The 22,425-nt window shown below is 41.2% G+C and overlaps 1 protein-coding gene across 2 annotated transcripts in view; it reads left to right on the top strand.

Moving 5' to 3' along the window:
- The window catches only part of MANBA (mannosidase beta), a 114,628-nt gene that overhangs the window by 72,512 nt on the left and 19,691 nt on the right, over positions 1 to 22,425 (top strand). For both annotated transcript variants that reach the window (XM_045536649.1, XM_045536648.1), the window contains 5 exons: positions 1,027 to 1,144; positions 2,306 to 2,392; positions 5,454 to 5,621; positions 9,774 to 9,992; positions 17,800 to 17,964. In XM_045536649.1, the coding sequence (XP_045392605.1) occupies positions 1,027 to 1,144; positions 2,306 to 2,392; positions 5,454 to 5,621; positions 9,774 to 9,992; positions 17,800 to 17,964 (757 nt within the window). The remainder of the gene's footprint in view (positions 1 to 1,026; positions 1,145 to 2,305; positions 2,393 to 5,453; positions 5,622 to 9,773; positions 9,993 to 17,799; positions 17,965 to 22,425) is intronic.

Raw genomic sequence — 22,425 nt, 5'->3', positions numbered from 1 at the left:
CAGGATGAGTTGCTCTATCTTTTCCTTTTCGAATGCTCTTCTTCCCTCGGGCTGGGTTGGCCGTGGCCGGTGCAGTTGGAGCAGTTGGTGAGACCAAGTGCTCTGGGTCCCCACCAGCCCCTTATGCAGCTCCATAATTCATTCCTAGGCATGGCCTGGGGGTGCAGGGAGGGTCCATGTCCTCAAACTGCCTGCACATTTCTAGATTACCCCAAGGGCGATGTGAATAGGAATTGGAATGTGTGGAAAGGAAGTTTACTTGAGAAAGAAGTACTGAAATGGTTATATAAAACTGGCGCATTCTTTCCAAGGCTTACCACTGTATTGTTCCATAGGAATGAGCATAAAACAAAAATTTAGTTTAAAAATAGTACAGTATTGTACCCATAATAATTAAAAACAAAAATGAAGAAAAAGTAGTATAATATTACTGAAAATTTAGAAAGCAGACAAAAGATATCACCCATAATTTTTCTATTTGTTTTATGTGGTTACAGTTAATGTATGTATAATTTCATCTCACTTTCTTTAATTTGCATTATATGGAAACCATCATAATTTTAAAATGTGTTTTTCTAACAGAGATTTGAAATGTGTTTATTGGCCGGGCGCAGTGGCTCACGCCTGTAATCCTAGCACTCTGGGAGGCCAAGGTGGGAGGATCACTCAAGGTCAGGAGTTCGAGACCAGCCTGAGCAAGAGCGAGACCCCGTCTCTACTAAAAATAGAAAGAAATTATCTGGACAACTACAAATATATAGAAAAAATTAGCCAGGCATGGTGGTGCATGCCTGTAGTCCCAGCTACTCGGGAGGCTGAGGCAGGAGGATTGCTTGAGCCCAGGAGTTGGAGATTGCTGTGAGCTAGGCTGACGCCACAGCACCCTAGCCTGGGCAACAAAGTGAAACTCTGTCCCCCCCCCAAAAAAAGAAATGTGTTTATGTATCACAATCTGTTTTTTAAAATCTTTTAATAGAAATTCCAAAATTTTCAAACCAGCATTTGTTTGTACAATTTCTTCTGTAGCTTGCGGCTCCTTTTGCAGTCTGTCGTGGATGCCAACATGAATACGCTCCGGGTCTGGGGAGGAGGAATCTATGAGCAGGATGAGTTTTATGAACTTTGTGATGAACTAGGAATAATGGTGAGTAGTTGGTAGCATTTTATATCCGGCTAAGTTCCTATATCCTCAGTTTGACCTCCCATGTTCTGAGTGGATGATATTGCTCCTCACCTCTTTGCTCAGAGCCAGGAATGATGCTCTGTTTTTAGCTAAAGCAATAAACGGCATCTTGTAACCCAGAGCCATGGTCGATAGCAACTGCCATAATTATTTCATGATTTTTAAATGATAGACATTCTACATATTAGTTATATCTAAGTATCTATCTGCCTACTTTTCCTTGGAATTTTCTTTGTGATACGTTGGTCTGTATAAAAAAAGAAGATAACATATTTAAAAAAATTTAACTTGAAGGAGCTCTGACAAAACCTACAGAGAAGAAAAATAATAAAATTAAGTGAAGAAAAGGTGTGCTTAATGTTGTTTTTAAGTACTTGCAACACGTTTTGCAATGGTGAGGATTAAGCAAAGGAAATATACAGTACAGTTCTAAAATACAGAGTGCCACAGAAGAGTAGGAATTACAATAATGACGACGCTGATGGTCACACGGATGACAACATTCTACACTAGTCCCTGAGTGCCAGGCCTTGTTCTAGGTGCTCTGCGTATTTTATGTTCTCTTCTTGCCCGTCTAATGAGGTCGTTGCCATTGTCCTCTATCCCCACTGACAGATAAGGAAACTGGCACACGGAGAGGCCACATACCTGGCCCCAACTCACACAGGATCAAGACCCCGACCCGGCAGGCTCTGGGGGGCTGTGCTCTGCTCCCCGCGTCGCGCAGCCTCCCTGGGCGGCGACTCCCATGGCCTCATTACTACAACGTGCATGTAGTAATCCTTGTGGCCATGAGAAGTTCATGCCTTTGTAAATGAAATATGATTCTTAACAGCCTGGTGGAACTTCCACTGACTTAGGAGTGAGGAGGGCCTGGGGGAAGCTTTACTTTGTTTTCCCTCGCTATGCTCATCTTTCCCTTCGTGAATTCTCCTTTCTTCCCTTTCTTTCCTACCTAACATTTTCACTTCTCAGGTTTCCATAGAGTTTTGTGTAGTTCTGGGAAGTGCTGGGTCTGGGAGCGCCTTTGCGAGTAGTGGCGCTCAAATGAGCTCAGAATGAGGACTTTCTGTGCGGTCAACCTTATGGAAGTGCTTTGTTGCTTTTTGTTTGGTTTGGCAGGTGTGGCAGGATTTTATGTTCGCCTGTGCCCTCTATCCCACCGATCAAGGCTTCATTGAGTCGGTGAGAGCAGAAGTTGCTAACCAGGTATGCTACTGACATTCCAAGACAGAAAATGCATATGTTGTAGTTTTACCTTTTGGTAAATCTCTCCGCCTTTCTTTTTGTTGTTTTCTACCAAATTTCATGAAAAATGGAATTACACTGTCAGGTAGTTGACACTGCAGGCGGTTCCACATGTCATGGCTTTAATACCAGCGATGTCCTGACTTCTCTGCCGACTTCCCCCTTCCTGTGTCCCACTGCCTGCCTGGAGCCTCTGCCGGGAGGTTTAACAGGCGTCTCACATGTGACATGTACGCACCAAACCGACGTTACCCCCCCCAATCTTGCTTCTCCTGCTGTTTTGCCCACCTTAGCGGCACCGCTCTTTGAATTGCTCAGGACAAAATTTTCAGTCGAGTCTTGATTCCTTGATTTCTTTTGCATTCCACATAGTCACATTTGTATTTATATTCATAGATATAAAAACGCATGAAAGTGATTATATGCTATCTCTGTCCACTGAAAAGGCCTAGGAATAATGGCCAACCGGGTAGTATTGAGTATCCTTATATTGAAATAATTTTTCCCATTAAGAGAAAAGTTTCTTAGAGAATGACTGATTCGAGATCTGGGATAGAAATTTTATTAGATGATCCTGGAATATTTTTTTTTTTTAAAAATACTAATAGTGTTTATTATAAAATCATCAACTGATAGCTTCATTCACAGATCTAAGGCTTATCAGCTATGTACTGAATATACTTATTTTTGCAGGAAGGTCTGTTTAGGGGGTGATTGTGCTTTGAAATGCAGGTTGTATTACATTATCCATCCCCCAACATCTTAAGTGTATGGCATGGGTTTCCACGTAGAACCAGAGAGGCATTTTTGGCAATATAAGAAAATGCTGAATCATGATGAACTCCTAAAATACAGTTTAGGAACTAACTCGTGAATGTATCACATGTTAGCAAAATACTGAGACATTCATTGGAGTAGCTCATTAGTAATCATTAGAAATGATTGCTGGACCAGAAGATCATCCCTGCTTTCTAGAGTTTGCAAGACTGTGTAGACACATTGAGTAGATTTTATACTGTCCTGCAACATGTCAAAGAAGGGAACAAATTCATTTTCTTGGTAACTTCAGGTAAAGCCATTATGCGAATTATTCCTAACACCCTGATCTCAGTTTCTCGTACCCATCTGTCTGTCAGATTGTTTGCAGTGTTGACAGACAGTGTTGATTTCTTCTTGAACGCTGAGTCTGACCCCCGAGTCAGGCTGCTTTACCTCTTGAGCTGCAGTTTCTCTGTCTGTAGAACTGGTGTGACCTTGCTCCTCTCACGAAGCTGTTCTGAAGGTGTATCAGGACCATCCACGTAAGCAACACAAAAGAAACACTAACCAATACTAACTGTCCCACTAGCACCACTAACTTGGCATGTCTTGGAAGTAAGTCCTTTATCTTTCAGCCAATGCACTCTTCCAACGTTTCTCGTCTTGCTGGGAAATTGAGAGTCATCTTTGCTACTTCTTTCTCATCTCCCACATCCACCTGGTTTTAAAGTCCAGCCAATTTTTTTTTTTTTTTTTTTTGAGACAGAATCTCACTTTGTTGCCCGGGCTAGAATGAGTGCCGTGGCATCAGCCTAGCTCACAGCAACCTCAAACTCCTGGGCTCAAGTGATCCTCCTGCCTCAGCCTCCTGAGTAGCTGGGACTACAGGCATGCGCCACCATGCCTGGCTAATTTTTTTTTCTATATATATTTTTAGTTGGCCAGATCATTTCTTTCTATTTTTAGTAGAGACAGGGTCTCTCTCTTGCTCAGGCTGGTCTGAACTCCTGACCTCGAGCGATCCACCTGCCTCGGCCTCCCAAGTGCTAGGATTACAGGCGTGAGCCACCTCGCCTGGCCCAGCCAATTTTTTGATACCGATGTTGCTTGTTATTTGTACTTACCTTCCCGTCCCTGTACTTGCTACACTAGTTCCGACCCTCATTTTCTCTCCCCTCGGCCCTTGCATTTGTTTTCTAATTGATCTTCCACGATGAGTGCGCACTCAGGAGAGCTGCCCAAGTCGTCTTCCAGGGACACACTTTGCATCACACCACACTCCTCTGCGGGGCCCACACCCCAGTGTGTCAGAAGAAGGAGCCGTGTTTGAGGCTGTCCCCTGCATAACACAACCAGTGCCTTTATGCTGGGCAGGCCCAGGTGAGCCCAGTTCATGTTGGCCTCACGTGGCATGGTTTTCAGGTAGATTCTCTAATTTCCTCTTTTATGTTTAGATATATTCAGTAACTTACATAACATTGATGGGTTTCTCGGGACATGACATTGATAGCTATTTCAGGAGACACCGTTTGCATTTCCGTAATCAGTTTTCCTGTAGACTATTCCACGTTTGTCTGTAGCTTCCAGCGTACCTCTAGCCCTCACTCGCTTTGTAAAACCTTCTCTAGTTCTCCCTCTGGGTTTCTGATCTCAGTGGAGACTGCATGGCAACCTCGATCCCCCTTCCAGTGGGAGCATTTGCTCTGCCTCATTTGTTTCGTCACGTAAAACTCCAGCTTGCTCTTGGGAACTAACCCCTGTATTGTAATGGCTCCTGCCTTTTGTATTTCTTGCAATCTTTTTGTAGTGGAATCTTTTTGTGTCAATTCAGATAGTGATAAGGTTGATTTCTTTTTCTTACTTTCTTTTTTATAAAAAGGGACTATATAACATTTTCTTCAGTTTTTATACAGTAGAGAAGAGAATCCCTATCTTATTGGTATTTATAAAATCTAGCTATAAACAATCTTGGAGATTGCTTAAAATTCCCATAGCTAATGTGACTAGGCCATTTTCCAATGAGTTTTTTGGCACATTATGAACCCTATCTGGGTGACGGGCACATGTCTAAGCCTGACTCGAGCATTACAAAAGCAATCCAAGTAACCAAAAACATTGGTATCCCCATAATACTCTGAAATGAAAAGAAAGAATTTATGTGCAGAAATGCAATGGTTATAATTTTATGAATAATTATAGGTCTTGATTTTTTTAATATTAAGTATTAATATTTGGGATTGTTTTATATTTTCTTAAATTTCAGATCAGGAGACTGAAATCTCATCCCTCTGTGATCATATGGAGTGGCAATAACGAAAATGAAGCAGCACTGAGCATGGATTGGTTTCATGTCAATGTTACCGACCTGCAAACCTACATCGATGACTATGTGACACTCTACGTGAAAAACATCAGAGAGATGGTCTTGGCAGTAAGTAATGATTTTTAATGCAGTGGAATTTAAGAAAGTGTCTTTAAAATGGGTAAGTTTGAATATTGGTGTAGCGTATTTTACGCCCCGTGTTAGGGCCGTCTTGCACGGGATCGTCTGAACACAGGGCATTGCGTGGCCATGCAGGGGCACGGCAGAGGGTCATGGCTTGTAGCCTGGAGAACCACCTGCTCTGTGGGGCTCCCCACACACGCACCGGTGCTGTGCTGCAGCTGCAGGTTGTCACACGCTCCTCGAAGTCCATCTGTGGATCCCCAAAGGTTTAGACTCTCTAGATTAGGTGATTTATTGCTACGCCCCTTGGCAATGCTGTCATGCTAAGTGCTGAAGTAGAATGTTATGCATATCATACATGAATGTGCTGGTATGTGATTGAAGGGATAAGGGGAGGAGGGGAGCTCACCCCCAGCTCCACCTTAGGGCTCTTCCTCTATGGCAGTTCTCTTGGCACCACTGTTTTTCTGATAGGCATATTAGACAGACATACATTAATATAAACTCGCCTTTTTTGTGAGAAGTAACATTTTTTTTCAGTAGCACCTTCAAAAGATTTAACTTTTAAAATATTTTAATGTTTAACATGTAATTCAATAATCTGGTTGTCTTTACAATTTTATATCTGTAATTAGATGTTTTAAATATCTTGACATATTTGGAAGCAATTTGCAAAGGGATACATTTTTAAAAATAGTACATGGTATTGGCACCTAAACATGCCCAGTTGATGATACTGTTCCCATTTATGAGAATAACTTCACTGAGAATTCATGAAAAACACGGGTTCATATTTATAGCTTACCCTATACTAAGTCATGTGTCATGAAGAATTTTTCTATTCACAAAATGTGACGGAATAAGCTTTAATTAATATTTATAGAATGTTTATTTTATAATCTTTTTACTCACTGTATTATGCTTTTCATATCTGATGGATTTAAGAAATGAATTTTAATATCTGAGGATTTTAATTTCATAGCATAGTGGTTAAGTGCTCATGAGTTAAAATCCTGGCTGGACCACTTCCTGTCTGTAATCTTGGGCAAGTTACTTAATCTCCATTTTCCCATCTATAAAACTGGGTTAAAAATAGGAACTACCTTTCAGGAGTTGTATGTGGACTAGGTGAGACACTGGGTGGAAGGTACATGATACAGACAGCACACGGGAACCGCTTAATTCATGCTAGTCCTCATCACCATCCTTGTTGGCTTTATTCAGCAAGGTAGGTATTCAGATACTTAACACAGATTGATCACCAATTTTAACATTATATTCTTGAACTTAAAAAAAATTAGCTTCTTTGTGCCACTTCTTCTCCATCTCGGAAGTGGAAATACGCCTTTCTCACAAGGGATCTGTTTATCTTAAAATGAGCTGTGAGCAATAATTGACGTTTGGAAATTTCTTTGAAGATGGATAGTATTAAATAATCACTACTGTTGTTATTTCTGCCAAAGCATAAGGCAGTAAGGGAAGCATAAATTGATCCGTCTACACCCTAACTGTAATGACTGGTTTCTCACTGCAATTCACGCTTTCTTTTGGTGGCTGTTCTCTTGGTTCACCTTACGGTTTCTCTCGGTCTAAAAAAGTATTGAAGGTCACGACCTGGAAAAAGGCCGTCTGTGAGATTGTTAACTATTAATAAAAACTAGAGCTCAAGAATAAATGATTGATAAATCTAGAAACTGTAATGCATCATCCAGGGTAGATGTTTTTAGGCATAGACTCGTTAGTAATTTACTGATTGATTGAGCTTACCGAATTGTTCAAGATCCTGGAGGAACAGAGGGAAATTGATTAAGCTTGATCCATTGGGGCCAATTGATTGGGTTTCTCTTCCCATTTTACTTCAAAGCCATTATAACAGAGTATTTTTTTTAAATTTAAGATTACCTATAATCTCACCGGGATTTTTAATGTTTTGAAATGCAACCAGCATGTACTGCGTAGCATTACCCAGAGCAAAGCCTTGCTCTGGAGGCTGTGAAGACACTGCTGTCCTCGTGGGGCTACGTTCTGCTGTCAGAGCGAAACACGGACAGAGTTACCAGTTCTACAGGGCAGTGAAAGAAGTGCTTTAACAATGTAGTTCCAAAGTGTTAGAAACTGTGGAAGAGCCATTAATTTTAACTGGAAGAATCTGAGAAGGCTTGCAAATGAAAGGTGACAGTCACACCAAACCTTAAAGGCGGAGTAGAGTTTTGCGGCAAAGTGTAAATAGGGTCCTTATTGCACACCAGAGAGGGAAGCGGTGGGCACTGAAAGAATTGCTTTATTTGGTTAATAGAAGTCCATGGGTAGTTTTTGAAGAATACTTCAGTGGAGCAGAATGTTCGGGAATTGAATGTCAGGGCCTGAGAAATGAGTGGGTGGTAAAGAAATCTGATGGAGTGCAAGGGGTCCAGGGAACTTTCATTAGATTGAGGGGCATCCTGGCCGGGCGCGGTGGCGCATGTCTGTGATCCCAGCACTCTGGGAGGCTGAGACGGGAGGATCACTGAGCTCAGTAGTTCGAGACCAGCCTGAGCAAGAGCAAGACCTTGTCTGTACTAAAAACAGAAAAACTAGCCGGGCATCAGGGTGTGCGCCTGTGGTCCCAGCCACTCGGGAGGCTGAGGCAGGAGGATCGCTTGAGCCCAGGAGTTTGAGGTTGCTGTGAGTGAGGCTGACGCCACAGCATCCCAGCCCAGGTGACAGAGCAAGACTGTGTCTCAAAAAAAAAGAAAAAGTGAAACCTAATGGGGAAAAGTTGAAAAAATTATTCTCTGCAAGTCTATTCGGTTTCTCAGAGAAGCCTTCCTGGCCTTCTTATAATATGTTTGACCTTCCCAAAGAGCCCGGTACATTTCCTTAAAAACATTCGTCACACTTACAATGACTTGTCCCCTGTATGGTTTCCCCGCTGGATTGCAAGCCACTCTCTCTCTCTCTCATGGCCGGTCCCGTATCTGTCTGTTCCCTGAGCTTCTGGGACACAGACAGGGGTGGGGGGGTGGGGGTCATGTGCCTGGTTTGCAGTCTCCTCTCAGGTCGGATGAGTGAGTGCTGGACGAGGTCGCGGATCCCCCAACCGCCGCTCTCTGCAGTGCTGAAAATGCCCTTGCTAAGTGATGAATCTTCTCGATGAAATAGGAAGTGAGCTCATGTATCCAGATGACAAAAGTGACAACATTTTGAGTTCTGCCTGTGTGCGAGGCACTGCATTAAGTACTTCCGTGCTAGCGGCTGGAACAAGTAAACCACACTGTTTCTGCGGTTTGCATGAGAGACTTCACTTCTTGCTGATGCTACACAACGGCTGTTCCTGGTCTCCTTGCAGAACCGTGGGCTCCTTCCACGTTCCAGCCACGGCTGTCCCGGGCCCTCACCCCCCCATGGGGGAAAGGGCGAGAACGAGGCACATGGCCCCACACAGGGCTGGGAAGCCACTTCTGGGGACAGCTCTATATTATGGAAATGGGAACATGGATTTTGGTGGACACGGCACCATCTACTCCGCCTATGAGTCATTACTAGTTGCAATACCACTGTGAAAAAGTGCTTGTTATTCTCCTCATTTTACAGATAAGACTACCTAGGCTTATTCCTAAATACTAAGCTTCTGATTTGGGATTTAACTCAGGAGCTTCTGTTCTTACCCACTAGATCTGAGGCTCTCCAGTGGAGGTGATTTTGTCCCCAGTGAACATTTGGTAATGTCTGCAGGCATCTTCCAGGTGAGGGGACAGCTGGCATCTAGGGGGTCCCTGAGCCCAGGGATGCTGCCAGATGTCCTACACTGCAGTAGACAACCACCACCACCACCAAAAACGTACCCAGCCCCCGATGGCCATGGGGCCAGAAACTCTGGCCTCAACTGTGCGCTACCCATGATGGATGGGAGTGGAGGCGAAACAGGACTGGGGCGATCAGGAACAGGGGTGAGCTAAGTGTTAATTAAGAGGTAAGATACAGCGAGGAGCAGAAAGGTGCTGGTGGTTGTTGAACAGGGAGAGGTAAATGATCCTACTAATTTTCTCTCAGCTTCTTCGCATTTCTAGGCCTCGTTAGTACTTTTAAAGAAGTGAAAGATATGTACTGTACTGTATGAAAATATTTTCCTCTAAATCATTTTATTTCTGGTTCCAGAGCGATCAGAGTCGTCCTTTTATTCCGTCCAGTCCTACAAATGGGGCGGAAACCATTGCAGAAGGCTGGCTCTCTAAGAACCCTCTTAGCAATTATTTCGGAGATGTACATTTTTATGACTATAGCAGTGATTGCTGGAATTGGAAAGTTTTCCCAAAAGCTCGATTTGCGTCTGAGTATGGATACCAGTCCTGGCCTTCCTTCAGCACCTTAGAAAAGGTAAGACGCTGTTTGGTTCTGCAGGGTTCGCAACGTCCCACTGCGGGCACATGTTACTTCCGAGCAGTGGCTCAGAAAGTCCAGGGACATCTACTTACTTAAATGAAGATTTGAGAAGAAGGTGAAAGGAAAGAACTTTTTTTCCCTTTAAACTTTGGGGAGCTAAGTTCTTGTAATCATTATTTTGGGGATTATAACTCTTCTATATTGCTTTTAATTGCGTTTCTTCAGAAGCGTTTACAGATGAAATGGGAGCCAGTGGTCGCCTAGGCCTGGCCTATTATCACACATGAAAGTAACTCTTAACTTGCTGGTTTTTGTACATCTTGCAACTGTGTTGCCATCTGCGGGTATTCCGAGCTGGGTATTCACCACAGTAAGGGAGATAAATAAACCTTTGTCTAATGTGACAGTGTCTCTCCTTCTCTTTCCTCTTCCCTCTCCTCCATCTGCTTCTCCTCCTCCTCCTTTTTCTTGATGTTGGTGCATTTGATTTTCAGTGTGGATTTTCACTCTCTTCATTCCTAAAGATTCAGTTTCAGCATTGTGTGTATTCTTTTTAAAATAGATTTGTTGAGATATAATTCATTTGCCATGCAATGCACCCATTTAATGTGTACAATTCAGCTGTCTTCAGTATGTTCCAAGTTGTGCAAACATCGCCACAGTCTGATTTTAGAACATTTTTATCACTCAAGAGAGACCCTGAACTCACAAGCAGTCACTCCCTGCCCACCCGTGCCTCCTGCTCCAGCCCTGGGCACTCCTAAGCTACTTGTTGTGTCTGTAGATTTGCCTATTCTGCACATTTCCACGATTGGAATAATACAATATGTGGCCTTTCCAGACTGGCTTCTCTGACTTAGCATGTCTTCAAAGTTCAGCCATGTTGTGCCATGTATTTTTATTATTCCTTTTTATTGCTGAGTGATATTCTGTTGCATGGCCGCATATTTTGTTTATCCGTTTATCAGTTGATGGACATTGTGTTATTTCTGCTTTTTGACTGTTATGAATAATGCTGCTGTGAACATTTGTGTACATGTTTCTGTGTGCACATGTGCTCCCAGTTTTACTGCATGTATACCCAGGAGTGGAATTGCTGGCTGTGTGGTCACTCGGTGTTTAACATTCTGAGGAACTGTCAAATTGTTTTCGGTAGTGACTGCATGATTTTGTATGAGGGTTCCAATTTCTCTACCATCTTTGACAGCACCTGTTATTTTCCATTTTTTTTTATTTCCCTGGAAATTTACATTTACAGGAAATTTATGTTTTCTTGATGGCTAATTGTGTTGAGCATCTTTTCATGTACTTATCGACCATTTGTATAACTTCTTTGTGAAATGTCTATTCAAATCTTTTGTCCATTTTTAAATTGAGTTATTTGTCTTTTTATTATTGAGTTGTAAGGTTTTTAAAATATGTTCTGGGTATAAGATTTTATCAGAGATAAATGCTTTGCAAATATTTTCTCCCAATCTTTTTTTTTTTTTTTTTGAGACAGTTTTGCTCTCTTGCCCGGGCTAGAGTGCCATGGCATCAGCCTAGCTCACAGCAACCTCAAACTCCTGGGCTCAAGCGATCCTCCTGCCTCAGCTTCCCGAGTAGCTGGGACTACAGGCATGCACCACCATGCCTGGTTAATTTTATATATATATATATATATATATATATATATATATTTAGTTGTCCAGCTAAAGTCTTTCTGTTTTTTTAGTAGAGACAGGGTCTCGCTCTTGCTCAGGCTGGTCTCGAACTTCTGACCTTGAGCGATCCTCCTGCCTCGGCCTCCCAGAGTGTTAGGATTACAGGCGTGAAACACTGCGCCCGGCCCAAACAAATTTTTTATTTTATTTTTTTTGAGACAGAGTGTTGCTTTGTTGCCCTGGCTAGAATGAGTGCTGTGGCGTCAGCCTAGCTCACAGCAACCTCAAACTCCTGGGCTCAAGCCATCCTACTGCCTCAGCCTCCCGAGTAGCTGGGACTACAGGCATGCGCCACCATGCCCAGCTAATTATTTTTTAATATATATATATTTTAGCTGGCCAGATAATTTCTTTCTATTTTTAGTAGAGACGGGGTCTCACTCTTGCTCAGGCTGGTCTCGAACTCCTGACCTCGAGCGATCCACCCTCCTCGGTTTCCCAGAGTGCTAGGATTACAGGCGTGAGCCACCGTGCCCGGCTCCCCAAAATTTTTAATTTTGATGAAGTCCTACTTAGAAAATCTCTTATTTCTTGTGTTTTTGTTGTCGTATCTAAGAAATCATTGCCTAACCCCAAATGACAAAGGCTTACTCCTATGTTGGCTTCTAAGAATTTTATAGGTTTAGCTGTTGTGTTTAGGTTTATGAATCATTTTAGTTGTTTTTTATGTATATTGTGAGATAAGAGTCCAGGTTCATTCTTCCTCATGTGAATAGCCAGTTGTTCCAAGACCATGTATTGAGGACACTGTTTCTTCCTTCATTGAATTCTCTTTGCCCCCAAAATCAATTGACCATAAAAGTTAGGGTTTGTTTTTGAATTTTCAATTCTGTTCCAGTGGCGTATTTTATGCCACTATGCACTGTCTTGATTGCTGTAACTTTGTAGTACGTTTTGAAATCAGGAAGTGTGAGTCCACCAACTTTGTTCTTTTCAAGATTGTTTTGAATACCCTGGGTGCCTTGTAGTTCCACATGTTTTGGGTTCAGCCTGCCAGTTTCTGCAAAAATGCTAGCTGGGATTTTGAGAGAGATTGCTCAATCTGTAGATCATTTTGTGAGTATTGGCTATTTTAACAAGATTGTTTTCTTGTCCATGATTGTGGGATGTCTAATTTCTTTCAACACTGTTTTATAGTTTTCAGCGTACAAGTCTTACACTTCTTTGGTTAACATACTCCTAAGTGTTTTATTTTTTTTGGTGCTATCGTAAATGGAACTATTGTCTTAATTTCATTTCTATATTGTTCATTGTTAATGTATAAAAACACAATTGATTTTTACATATTGAGCTTGTATCCCACAAAGTGGCTGAACTAATTTACTTTTTTTAATTTAATTTATTTTATTTTATTTTATTTTATTTTTTTTTTTTTTGAGACAGAGTCTCACTTTCTTGCCTGGGCTAGAGTGAGTGCCGTGGCATCAGCCTAGCTCACAGCAACCTCAGACTCCTGGGCTTAAGCGATCCTACTGCCTCAGCCTCCCGAGTAGCTGGGACTGCAGGCATGAGCCACCATGCCCGGCTAATTTTTTTTTTTTTGTATATATATTTTTAGTTGGCCAGATAATTTCTTTCTGTTTTTAGTAGAGACGGGGTCTCACTCTTGCTCAGGCTGGTCTCGAACTCCTGAACTCGAGCGATCCACCCGCCTCGGCCTCCCAGAGCTAGGATTACAGGCGTGAGTCACCGCGCCCGGCCTATTTTATTTTTTTGAAGATAGAGTCTCACTCTGTTGCCCAGGCTAGAGTGCCGTGGCGTCAGCCTAGCTCACAGCAACCTCAAACTCCTGGACTCAAGCAATCCTCCTGCCTCAGCCTCCTGAGTAGCTGGGACTACAGGCATGCGCCACCATGCCTGGCTCATTTTTTCTATATATTTTTAGTTGTCTATATAATTTCTTTCTATTTTTAGTAGAGACGGGGTCTCGCTCTTGCTCAGGCTGGTCTCGAACTTCTGACCTTGAGCGATCCACCCGCCTCGGCCTCCCAAAGTGCTAGGATTACAGGCGTGAGCCACCGCGCCTGGCCTGAACTAATTTATTAGCTCTAATAGTATTGGGGGGGATCTTTAGGGTTTGCTATATATAAGATCATGTCATCTGCGGATAGAGATAGGTTTACTTTCTCCTTTCCAATCTGAATGTCTTTTATTTCATTTTCTTGCTTAATTGCCCTGGCTAGACCCTCCAGGACGATGTAGAAAAGAAGTGGTGGGAAAAGACATCCTTGACTTGTTCTTTTAAATCTCAGGGAGAAACTCAAGTCTTTTACTATCTGATGTGAACTGTAGGTTTTGTAACTATAGTATGATGTTAACTATAGGTTTTTTTGTAGATGCCCTTTTTAAGGTTGAGGAAATACCCTTTTGTTTCTAGTTTGTTGAGTGCTTATATCATGAAAGAATGTTGGATTTTGTCAAATGCTTTTTCTTCCTCTACTGAAATGATTATGTGGGTTTGCTCCTCCCCATCACTTGTGTAAAGTAACCACAGAAATATTTTAAGACAATTTCAAAATCTTCCTCAATTTTACCACCTTAACACAACTATATTTGCTTCTACACTTTGAAGTTATATTGTACTTTTTTTTTTTTTTGAGACAGAGTCTCACTGTTTGCCCAGGCTAGAGTGAGTGACATGGCGTCAGCCTCGCTCACAGCAACCTCAAACTCCTGGGCTCAGGCAGTCCTCCTGCCTCAGCCTCCCAAGTAGCTGGGACTACAGGCATGCACCACCATGCCCAGCTAATTTTTTCTATATATATTTTTAGTTGGCCAGATAATTTCTTTCTATTTTTAGTAGAGACAGGGTCTCGCTCTTGCTCAGGCTGGTCTCGAACTCCTGACCTAGAGCGATCCACCCACCTCGGCCTCCCAGAGTGCTAGGATTACAAGTGTGAGCCACCGTGCCCAGCCTATACTTTTAACTTTAGTAAATAATATCCTAACCTTAGTTCTGCCCTTTGTTTTTTAAACTTTAAATTTTTTTTTGTTTTTAATTAATAAATAAAATTGCATATATTTATTGTGTACAACATGCTGTTTTGAAACATATATGCATTGTGGAATGCCCGTACCACTTGTCTGTTTTATTGCTCCAAAATTATGGGGCCAATCTTTTAGATATTCTGTTTTGTCAAAATGAAGGAAGATGAAGGTCAGTGTCCTGACTTAGGTAGGAATAGGGGTTGAGAATGGGGAGGAAGCAAGAATATTTACTGAGCCTGTGCTCTGGACTAGGTACCCGTTTTTTTTTTTTTTAAACAATAATCCACCCCTCCCCTTTGACTGAGGCCCAGGGGGACCCTGAAGCCCTGCAGGGTGGGAGCTCCGTCCTCGGGCCCAGGTAGCAGGTACATGTCTGGATTCACACTTACCGTCTGCCTCCAAAGCTGATAGATTTTCTTTTCACTATACTTTAGAAAGGTCAGTGTTAGAAATTATTCAACCTTTTCTATGAACATTTCTATTCACCTCCTTTAAATAATGGAATTAGCATGCTTTTGTGAGATGCCTGCTGATGTTCAGGGATACAAAAACTGTATTTTAAAATAGGAAACCGGGAAGGAAGGTAAGTGCTGCTCATTATGAACGTCTGTTATCTCTTGATTTAATCACCTCTTTTCAAGCTACACTTCTTAGCTGGGAATTTAAATAGGTAATTGGGAAAATAAAAGAAACCAAAACAATGACTTTACATAAAACTTTGGCTCTTTTATTTAGAAGTTTTTTCATGTATTTGACACATCTATTAAAATGTCTCTCTTTAATTTGTGATACATTACTTTTTTGTAAAATAATAATATTGCACAGTGACTAAAAATCTGGGCTTTGGAATAAACAGAACTGGGTTGAATATGAGAACTGCCACGCACCAGCTGTATCACCTTGGACAAATTATTTAATCTCTTGAATTTCAGTTTCATCATCTGTAAATTGGGGTTAATAGTAAATACCGCATAGGGGGTGTGTGTGCATGTGTGGGTGTGCTCGTGTGTGGAGATTAATTAATTAATCCACTGAAGCACTTAGCACGGCTCCTGACACATATTGAGAGCCCGTTAAAGTAATGCATTCTAGCCATATGATTTGCATGAAAGTTGTGTTTTCTTCACATCCTTCTAGGTTTAGTGAATTAAGGGCCAGAGCTAGACTGCACTAAGTAACGTGGGACATTGGGCAAGTTGCTTAACCTCTCTGTGCCTGGTTTTCACATCTCTAAAATGGGGAGATAATAGTACCTACCCATAGAGTTGTTATGAGTTGTCATGAATTAATATTCTTAAAGCAATTAGAGCTTGGCACAGCCCTTTCCAATTCTTTCTGGTAACGCTGTTATAGCTGAAATTTAACAGACTTCCAAACCATAGTTATAAGAAGGTGGAGAGCTGCCCATATAACTAAAGATCAGGTTTACTGATAATGGGACAGATTCAAATCATTACCAACCAGAGGGCTGAGAGGCCCAAAGCTGTTTCAGACTTTAAAAAGGAAGAAGCACACTTAATGTGGAAGCTAAAAAAGTTGAGCTCATATAAATAGGGAGTAGAACAGGGTTACTAGAGGGTGGGAAGGGTGAAGGCGTGGTACGGAAGCGTTGGGTAACAGATGAAAAATTACAGCTAGACAGGAGGAAGAAGCGTTAGTGTTCTATAGCGCTGTGGGCGACTATGGTTAATGATAACTTACTGTATATTTTCAAATAGCTAGAAGAGAAGATTTTGAATGTTCCCAACACAAAGAAATGGTAAATGTGTGAGGTGATGGCTGTGCTGAGTAGCCTGATTTGATCATTACACATTGTACACAAGCATCCAAGTGTCACACTGTAACCCGTAAATATGTACAATTATTGTGTCAATTAGAAGTAATAAAAGTAAATAAATAAAAAGGAGGAAGAACAGAAAGAAGACTATTGGTAAAGGTGTGTGTATCCAAAACGTGTACAAGATGATTATAAATGTGAATGCCTCTTTTAAATAGATAATAGGAGTAGTGTTCTTTAAATGGTGGCAGTTTGGGAAAATAGATATAACATGGAAAAACTTCCAAATTAAATGTGGCTAATGTACATTTCTTATATTTTGGTATGAATCAATTCCCAAAGAGTAACTTTTTCCTTTTAAGGCGATTGGCCTGTGTGTTGCCTGATTACTGGGAATCGGTCATATTTTATGAACAGGGATTAAGCTTTTGAAGTTTCAGATTTTTGGGGTGGGGGGTGCAGAGTAAGTTTTTTCAAAGTCTCTGTGTAATTTGGATTAAAACTCCAGATATTCTGAGACATAGCCAGCAATCGTCTTACAGCTTTCTCATACATTAACACTGTATTAAATTATAGGCCTAGAAGCCTGAATTGTTGCTTTTTTTTTTTTTTGTAAAAGGTACACTCCCACATGTGTGAATTTTTTACTCTTTTACTTTGAACTGATGATAAAAAAAAGATCTTATAAATTAGAATAAAAGGGATAAAATAAAGATCCTATAAAGTGTTCTTGGCTCTAAAAAAAAGATTGGTCCTTAGGGGAGAGGACTATCATTATTTGGTTTGCGTCTTCAGCTATATAAAAATTAAACATACGTTTATCAAGCGTGTTCAGTAGTCGCTGAGAAACAATTGAGCAGTATGAGCAAGCTCTGAAGCAATGGCTTTTAATAGTGGTGTTTTGTTCCTATTTAAGAATTATGACAGTTTTAAAAGAATGTTGATTGCATTATATTATTCGGTTTTGACCAACTAATAACAGGTAAAATGACATTTACCTAAACAGATAAAATGATATTTTAAAATACACATAATGAGTGTTTTAAAAGCTAGGAGTACATTTTGATAAGGCAAGGCTTTTTAGACAAACACCAAAATGTAACTTTCTTGGTTTGAATAAGGAAGGATATAGGTGCCGAATCCTGGTTTTCTGTTTTAACTTTTCACAAGTTGTCAGTAACAAGCACGATGGCAAAACATTTATGAAATTAGGGCCACAGAACAAGCCTTGAGCTCTTTTCCAGTATGTACTTTCCAGGTTGGTCAGGAACTTACAGAAAAGTAGTTTTACTGCCAACTTTCAAATTTATAACTCTTGTTCTTTATTCAAAAGGTCTCATCTAAAGAGGACTGGTCTTTCAATAGCAAATTTTCACGCCACCGCCAACATCATCCAGATGGTAACAGTCAGATGCTCCATCAGGCCAGACTTCACTTCAAACTCCCCCAGAGCACAGACCCCGTGCGCACGTTTAAAGACACCATCTACCTTACGCAGGTGAGTCGTTTTCGGTCCAGAGCTGAACAGCTCCCTGCAGTTAACATAAGAGATCGGCCGAGAAGGGAGGATCGTTTGAGCTCAGGAGTTTGAGACCAGCTTGATCAAGAGCGAGACCCCGTCTCTACTAAAAATAGAAAAAATTATCTGGACAGCTAAAAATATATACAGAAAAATTAGCCGGGCATGGTGGCGCATGCCTGTAGTCCCAGCTACTTGGGAGGCTGAGGCAGGAGGATCGTTTAAGCCCAGGAGTTTGAGGTTGCTGTGAGCGAGGCTGACGCCACGGCACTCACTCTAGCCCGGGCAACAGAGTGAGACTCTGTCTCAAAAAAAAAACAAAACAAAAAACCAAAAAAAAAACATAAGAAATCATGCAGGTTTTGCAGGCCTTATGTGGGGAAAAATGTTCAGGTTTTTATTCTATTGCTTAAGGAATTTCTTTTCTTTGAACTACATATATGATGACATGTAAGACTTAAAGTAGTTAGTTTTTGGCATTTGCTTCTCTTACAAGAGCAGCTCAGAAAGTTCTAAAATAAATTGTACATTCAAATCTTCCTTACTTCAAGATTACTATAAAGGTTCAGTAATTTAGGCAGTGGCGTTTCCCTAGGATAAAACAGAGCAATGGAACACGAGACAGTCCAGAAATGGCTCATGCGTAAAATGCTCACCTGATTCATGGTCATAGTACCAACACAGTTCAGTGTGAAAAAGACAGTTTTATCAATAAACAGTGCTGTAAAAGTGGATGCCTTTCTGGGAAAATAAATGAACCTTGACTCCATAGATAAATATTAATTTGATCAATGGTGAAAGACTCGAATGTGAAAGGTAGTACAATAAAGCTTCGGGGTGAAAACACAGGAGAGTGTCTTCATGATCTTGGGATAGGCAAAGAGTTCTTAAACAGAACATAAAAAGACCAAACTATAAAAGAAAATGTAAAGATTAATTATACTTTATTAAAATTATGGACTTTCAAATAACTAAAACACCACTAAGGGAGAGAAAAGGCAAGCCACAGATTGGGGGCCAGTAGCTGTAATTCATATATCAGATAAAAGATTTACATCCAGAATAAAGAACTTCTATAAGCAATAAGAAAAATATAGGCAGCCTGTCAAGAAATGGACAGAAATCTTGAACAGGCATTTCACCAAAGAAGATATCCAAAGGGTCAATAAATATATGAAAATGTGCTCAATCTCATTTCTAGGGACATGCAAATTAAAGCCATGCCAGGACATCTCTGCACACCCAGCAGAATGGCTAAAATTAAAAAGATTGATGATGCCAACTGTTGTCAGTTGTATTGTGAGACAGCTGGAAATTTTAGACATTGGTAGTAGGAGTGTAAATTTGTTTAACATTTTGGAAAATTTTATGGCAGTTTCTTTTTTTTTTTTTTGAGACAGAGTCTCGCTCTGTTGCCCGGGCTAGAGTGAGTGCCGTGGTGTCAGCCTAGCTCACAGCAACCTCACACTCCTGGGCTCAAGCAATCCTCCTGCCTCAGCCTCCTGAGTAGCTGGGACTACAGGCATGTGCCACCATGCCCGGCTAATTTTTTCTATATATATTTTAGTTGGCCAGATAATTTCTTTCTATTTTTAGTAGAGACGGGGTCTCACTCTTGCTCAGGCTGGTCTCGAACTCCTGACCTCGAGCGATCCACTCGCCTTGGCCTCCCAGAGTGCTAGGATTACAGGCGTGAGCCACCATGCCCGGCCTTATGGCAGTTTCTAAGCTAAATACTTGCTTCCCTTTTGAATCAGCATTTCTACTCCTAGCTGTGTACCTAAGAAAAATGAGTGCATATGTCCTACTGCAAACATTTAAAATACACGGTAGCATGATTCATAATAGCTCCAAATGAGAAACAGCCTAAATGTCCTTTAACAGGAGAATTTATAAACAAATTGAGGTATGGTCATACAATGGAATACTCCACAGCAACAAAAAAGAATAAACTACTGATATCAATATCAACTCGGACGAGTCTCACAGACGCTATGTTCAGTAACAAAAGAAACCAGACATAAAAGGGCACATACTGTATCGATTCCTTTCCTATTGGAATTTGTATTGAAATTTGCATAAGTTGCAGCATGCACCTTATAGGGTGTGTTTTAAAAATAGTTCTATTGAGATATGATTGACATACCAGAAAATTCACTCATTTTAAATATACAATTAAATGATTTTTAGTATATTTATAGAGCTGTGCAACCATCAAAATGGGCCAATTTCAGGATAGTTCTGTCACCCCAGAAAGATCCCTCGTGCCCATCTGCAGTCACTCCTTCCTGCCTCCAGCCCCAGGAAAACATAAATCTATTTTCTGTCTCTATAGATTCATACACTACATAGTCTTCTTTTGCATCTGGCTTCTTTTTTCGTTTTTTTTTTTGTAGGGACAGGGTCTTGCTATGCTGCCCAGACTGATCTTGAACTGCTGGGCTCAAGTGATCCTCCCACCTCAGCCTTGGAGGGTGCTGGGATTACGGGCGTGAGCCACCATGCCTGCTTGTATCTAGAGTAAGATTCTTGACTCCCATCCGTGTCATAGCATGTATCTGTACTTCATTCCTTTTTCTTGCCAAATAGCATTCTGTTGTATGGGTATACACGTTTTGTTTACCCATTCATCAGTTGGACATTTGGATTGTTTCCACGCTTTTCGGTTTTTTTTTTTTTTTGACTGTTGTGAATAATGCTGTTATGAATACTCATGAATCTTTGTATGAACATATATTTTCTTTTTCAGGAGTAGCAATATACAAATGGAATTGCTGAGTTGTACAGCAAATTTATGTTCATCTTTTTAAGACACTGCCAAACTGAATTTTAGATAATATTTTCATCTTAATGTTTCCATTTTAATTTTTTGGGCTTATTTTATTTCATAAACCTGTGACTACACACACACTCAAAACTATATTAAGGCCACTGCTAATTTACCTGATATTTTTGTCATACTTGTTTCAAGTTCTGAAAGAGAAGGTAGAAACCTAATCCCGACCGTGTGAGTTGATCTGAAATAGATGAGGAGTTTTTGTTTAAACATGATCTCACTTAAGTTTTCCTATCTTAGCATCTAAAAATGTAACAGTTTTTATCCAAACTCATGCTCGCTTTCATCAGTTTCCTTCTGTATGAAAACACAAACCCCTGAATAGAAGCTGAAGCAGACAACTGTAAGCTGAAAGGATAATCTTTTTTAGACGGTGAGGAAATGATTGAGAATTTTAATGTTTTCAACTATAAGCTTATAAGTTAGGAAAGTTTTGCCAGTGTGATGTGTAACTCATGAACTTAGCCGAACACAAGGTTAAAGGTAATGTTGATATCTGTCCCTTTAAGCTGTGGTCCCCACCCCCTGGCTGCAGACCGATACCCATCCACAGCCTGTTGGGAACCAGCTGCAGCCGGACGTCAGTCGCCGTGAGCCAGCGAAGCTTCATCTGTATTTACAGCCGCTCCTTGTCACTTGCATCACCACATAAGCTCCGCCTCCCGTCTCATCAGCGGTGGCATTGGATTCTCGTGGGAGCGTGAACCCTGCTGTAAACTGTGCATGGAAGGATCCAGGTTGCGGCTCCTTATGAGAATCCAATGATGACCCGAGGTGGAGCTGAGGCGGTGATGCTAGCGCTGGGGAGCGGCTGCAAATGCAGATGACCATCAGCAGAGAGGTCTGACTGCACAATAAACGCAGTGTGCTTGAATCATCTCGAAACCATCCTCCCCACCCCCATCCCCTGTCTGTGGAAAAATTGTCTTCCATGAAACCAGTTCCTGGTGCCAAAAAGGTTGGGGACACTGTCTTAAAGTATTGCAGCTCATCTTTTAATATTCTCATATCCAATATTCTGTTAGAGTGTTTTGATACGTAAAATACACTGATCCTTATTCATGTGTGTGTGTGTTTGTGCGTGCAAACCTTTTCAGCTACTGTTTTTCACGCTGGCCCTCCTCCTTCCAGGTGTTCATTTTATTACTTTATTCTTTTCCTCAAAATCACATTCAAAGAACTGACAGAAATAATTGTTCTTTCCCGAACTCATCAGCATTCGAGGTCCACAGCTGGGAGCTGGGCACACAAGTGGGGTTAGTTGCTGCCGGTTTTTGTGGGTGCCGGGTGTTGTCCGACAACTTTGCACTGGCGGCCTGTCAGTCTTTGGCCCAGAACTGGACGTGTCCTTGTGCGGCTTGTTATTTTCTACCTGGGCGCTTTCTAGCGTACTAGATGGCATCTGTGATAAAAGAAATCAGAATTACGATTGTTTTATTTTGTTTTTAGCGTCAGATTTTCTTAACTGAAGTACAGACAGGAAATGTTAGGGTAAAAAAGGGTTTTTTTTTTTCCCCTTATTGCTTTGATATTAGACCAATCATCCTTGTGTTAGAAGAAAATCCTTCTCTGGTCCATTTTCTCTGTTCCCACGCCCACCCCCT

Source organism: Lemur catta, chromosome 24 (genome assembly GCF_020740605.2).
Source record: "Lemur catta isolate mLemCat1 chromosome 24, mLemCat1.pri, whole genome shotgun sequence".
In the NCBI taxonomy this organism is placed as follows: domain Eukaryota; kingdom Metazoa; phylum Chordata; class Mammalia; order Primates; family Lemuridae; genus Lemur; species Lemur catta.
The sequence above is the reverse complement of the archived record's forward strand: the minus strand, read 5'-3'. Positions and strand labels throughout refer to the sequence as shown.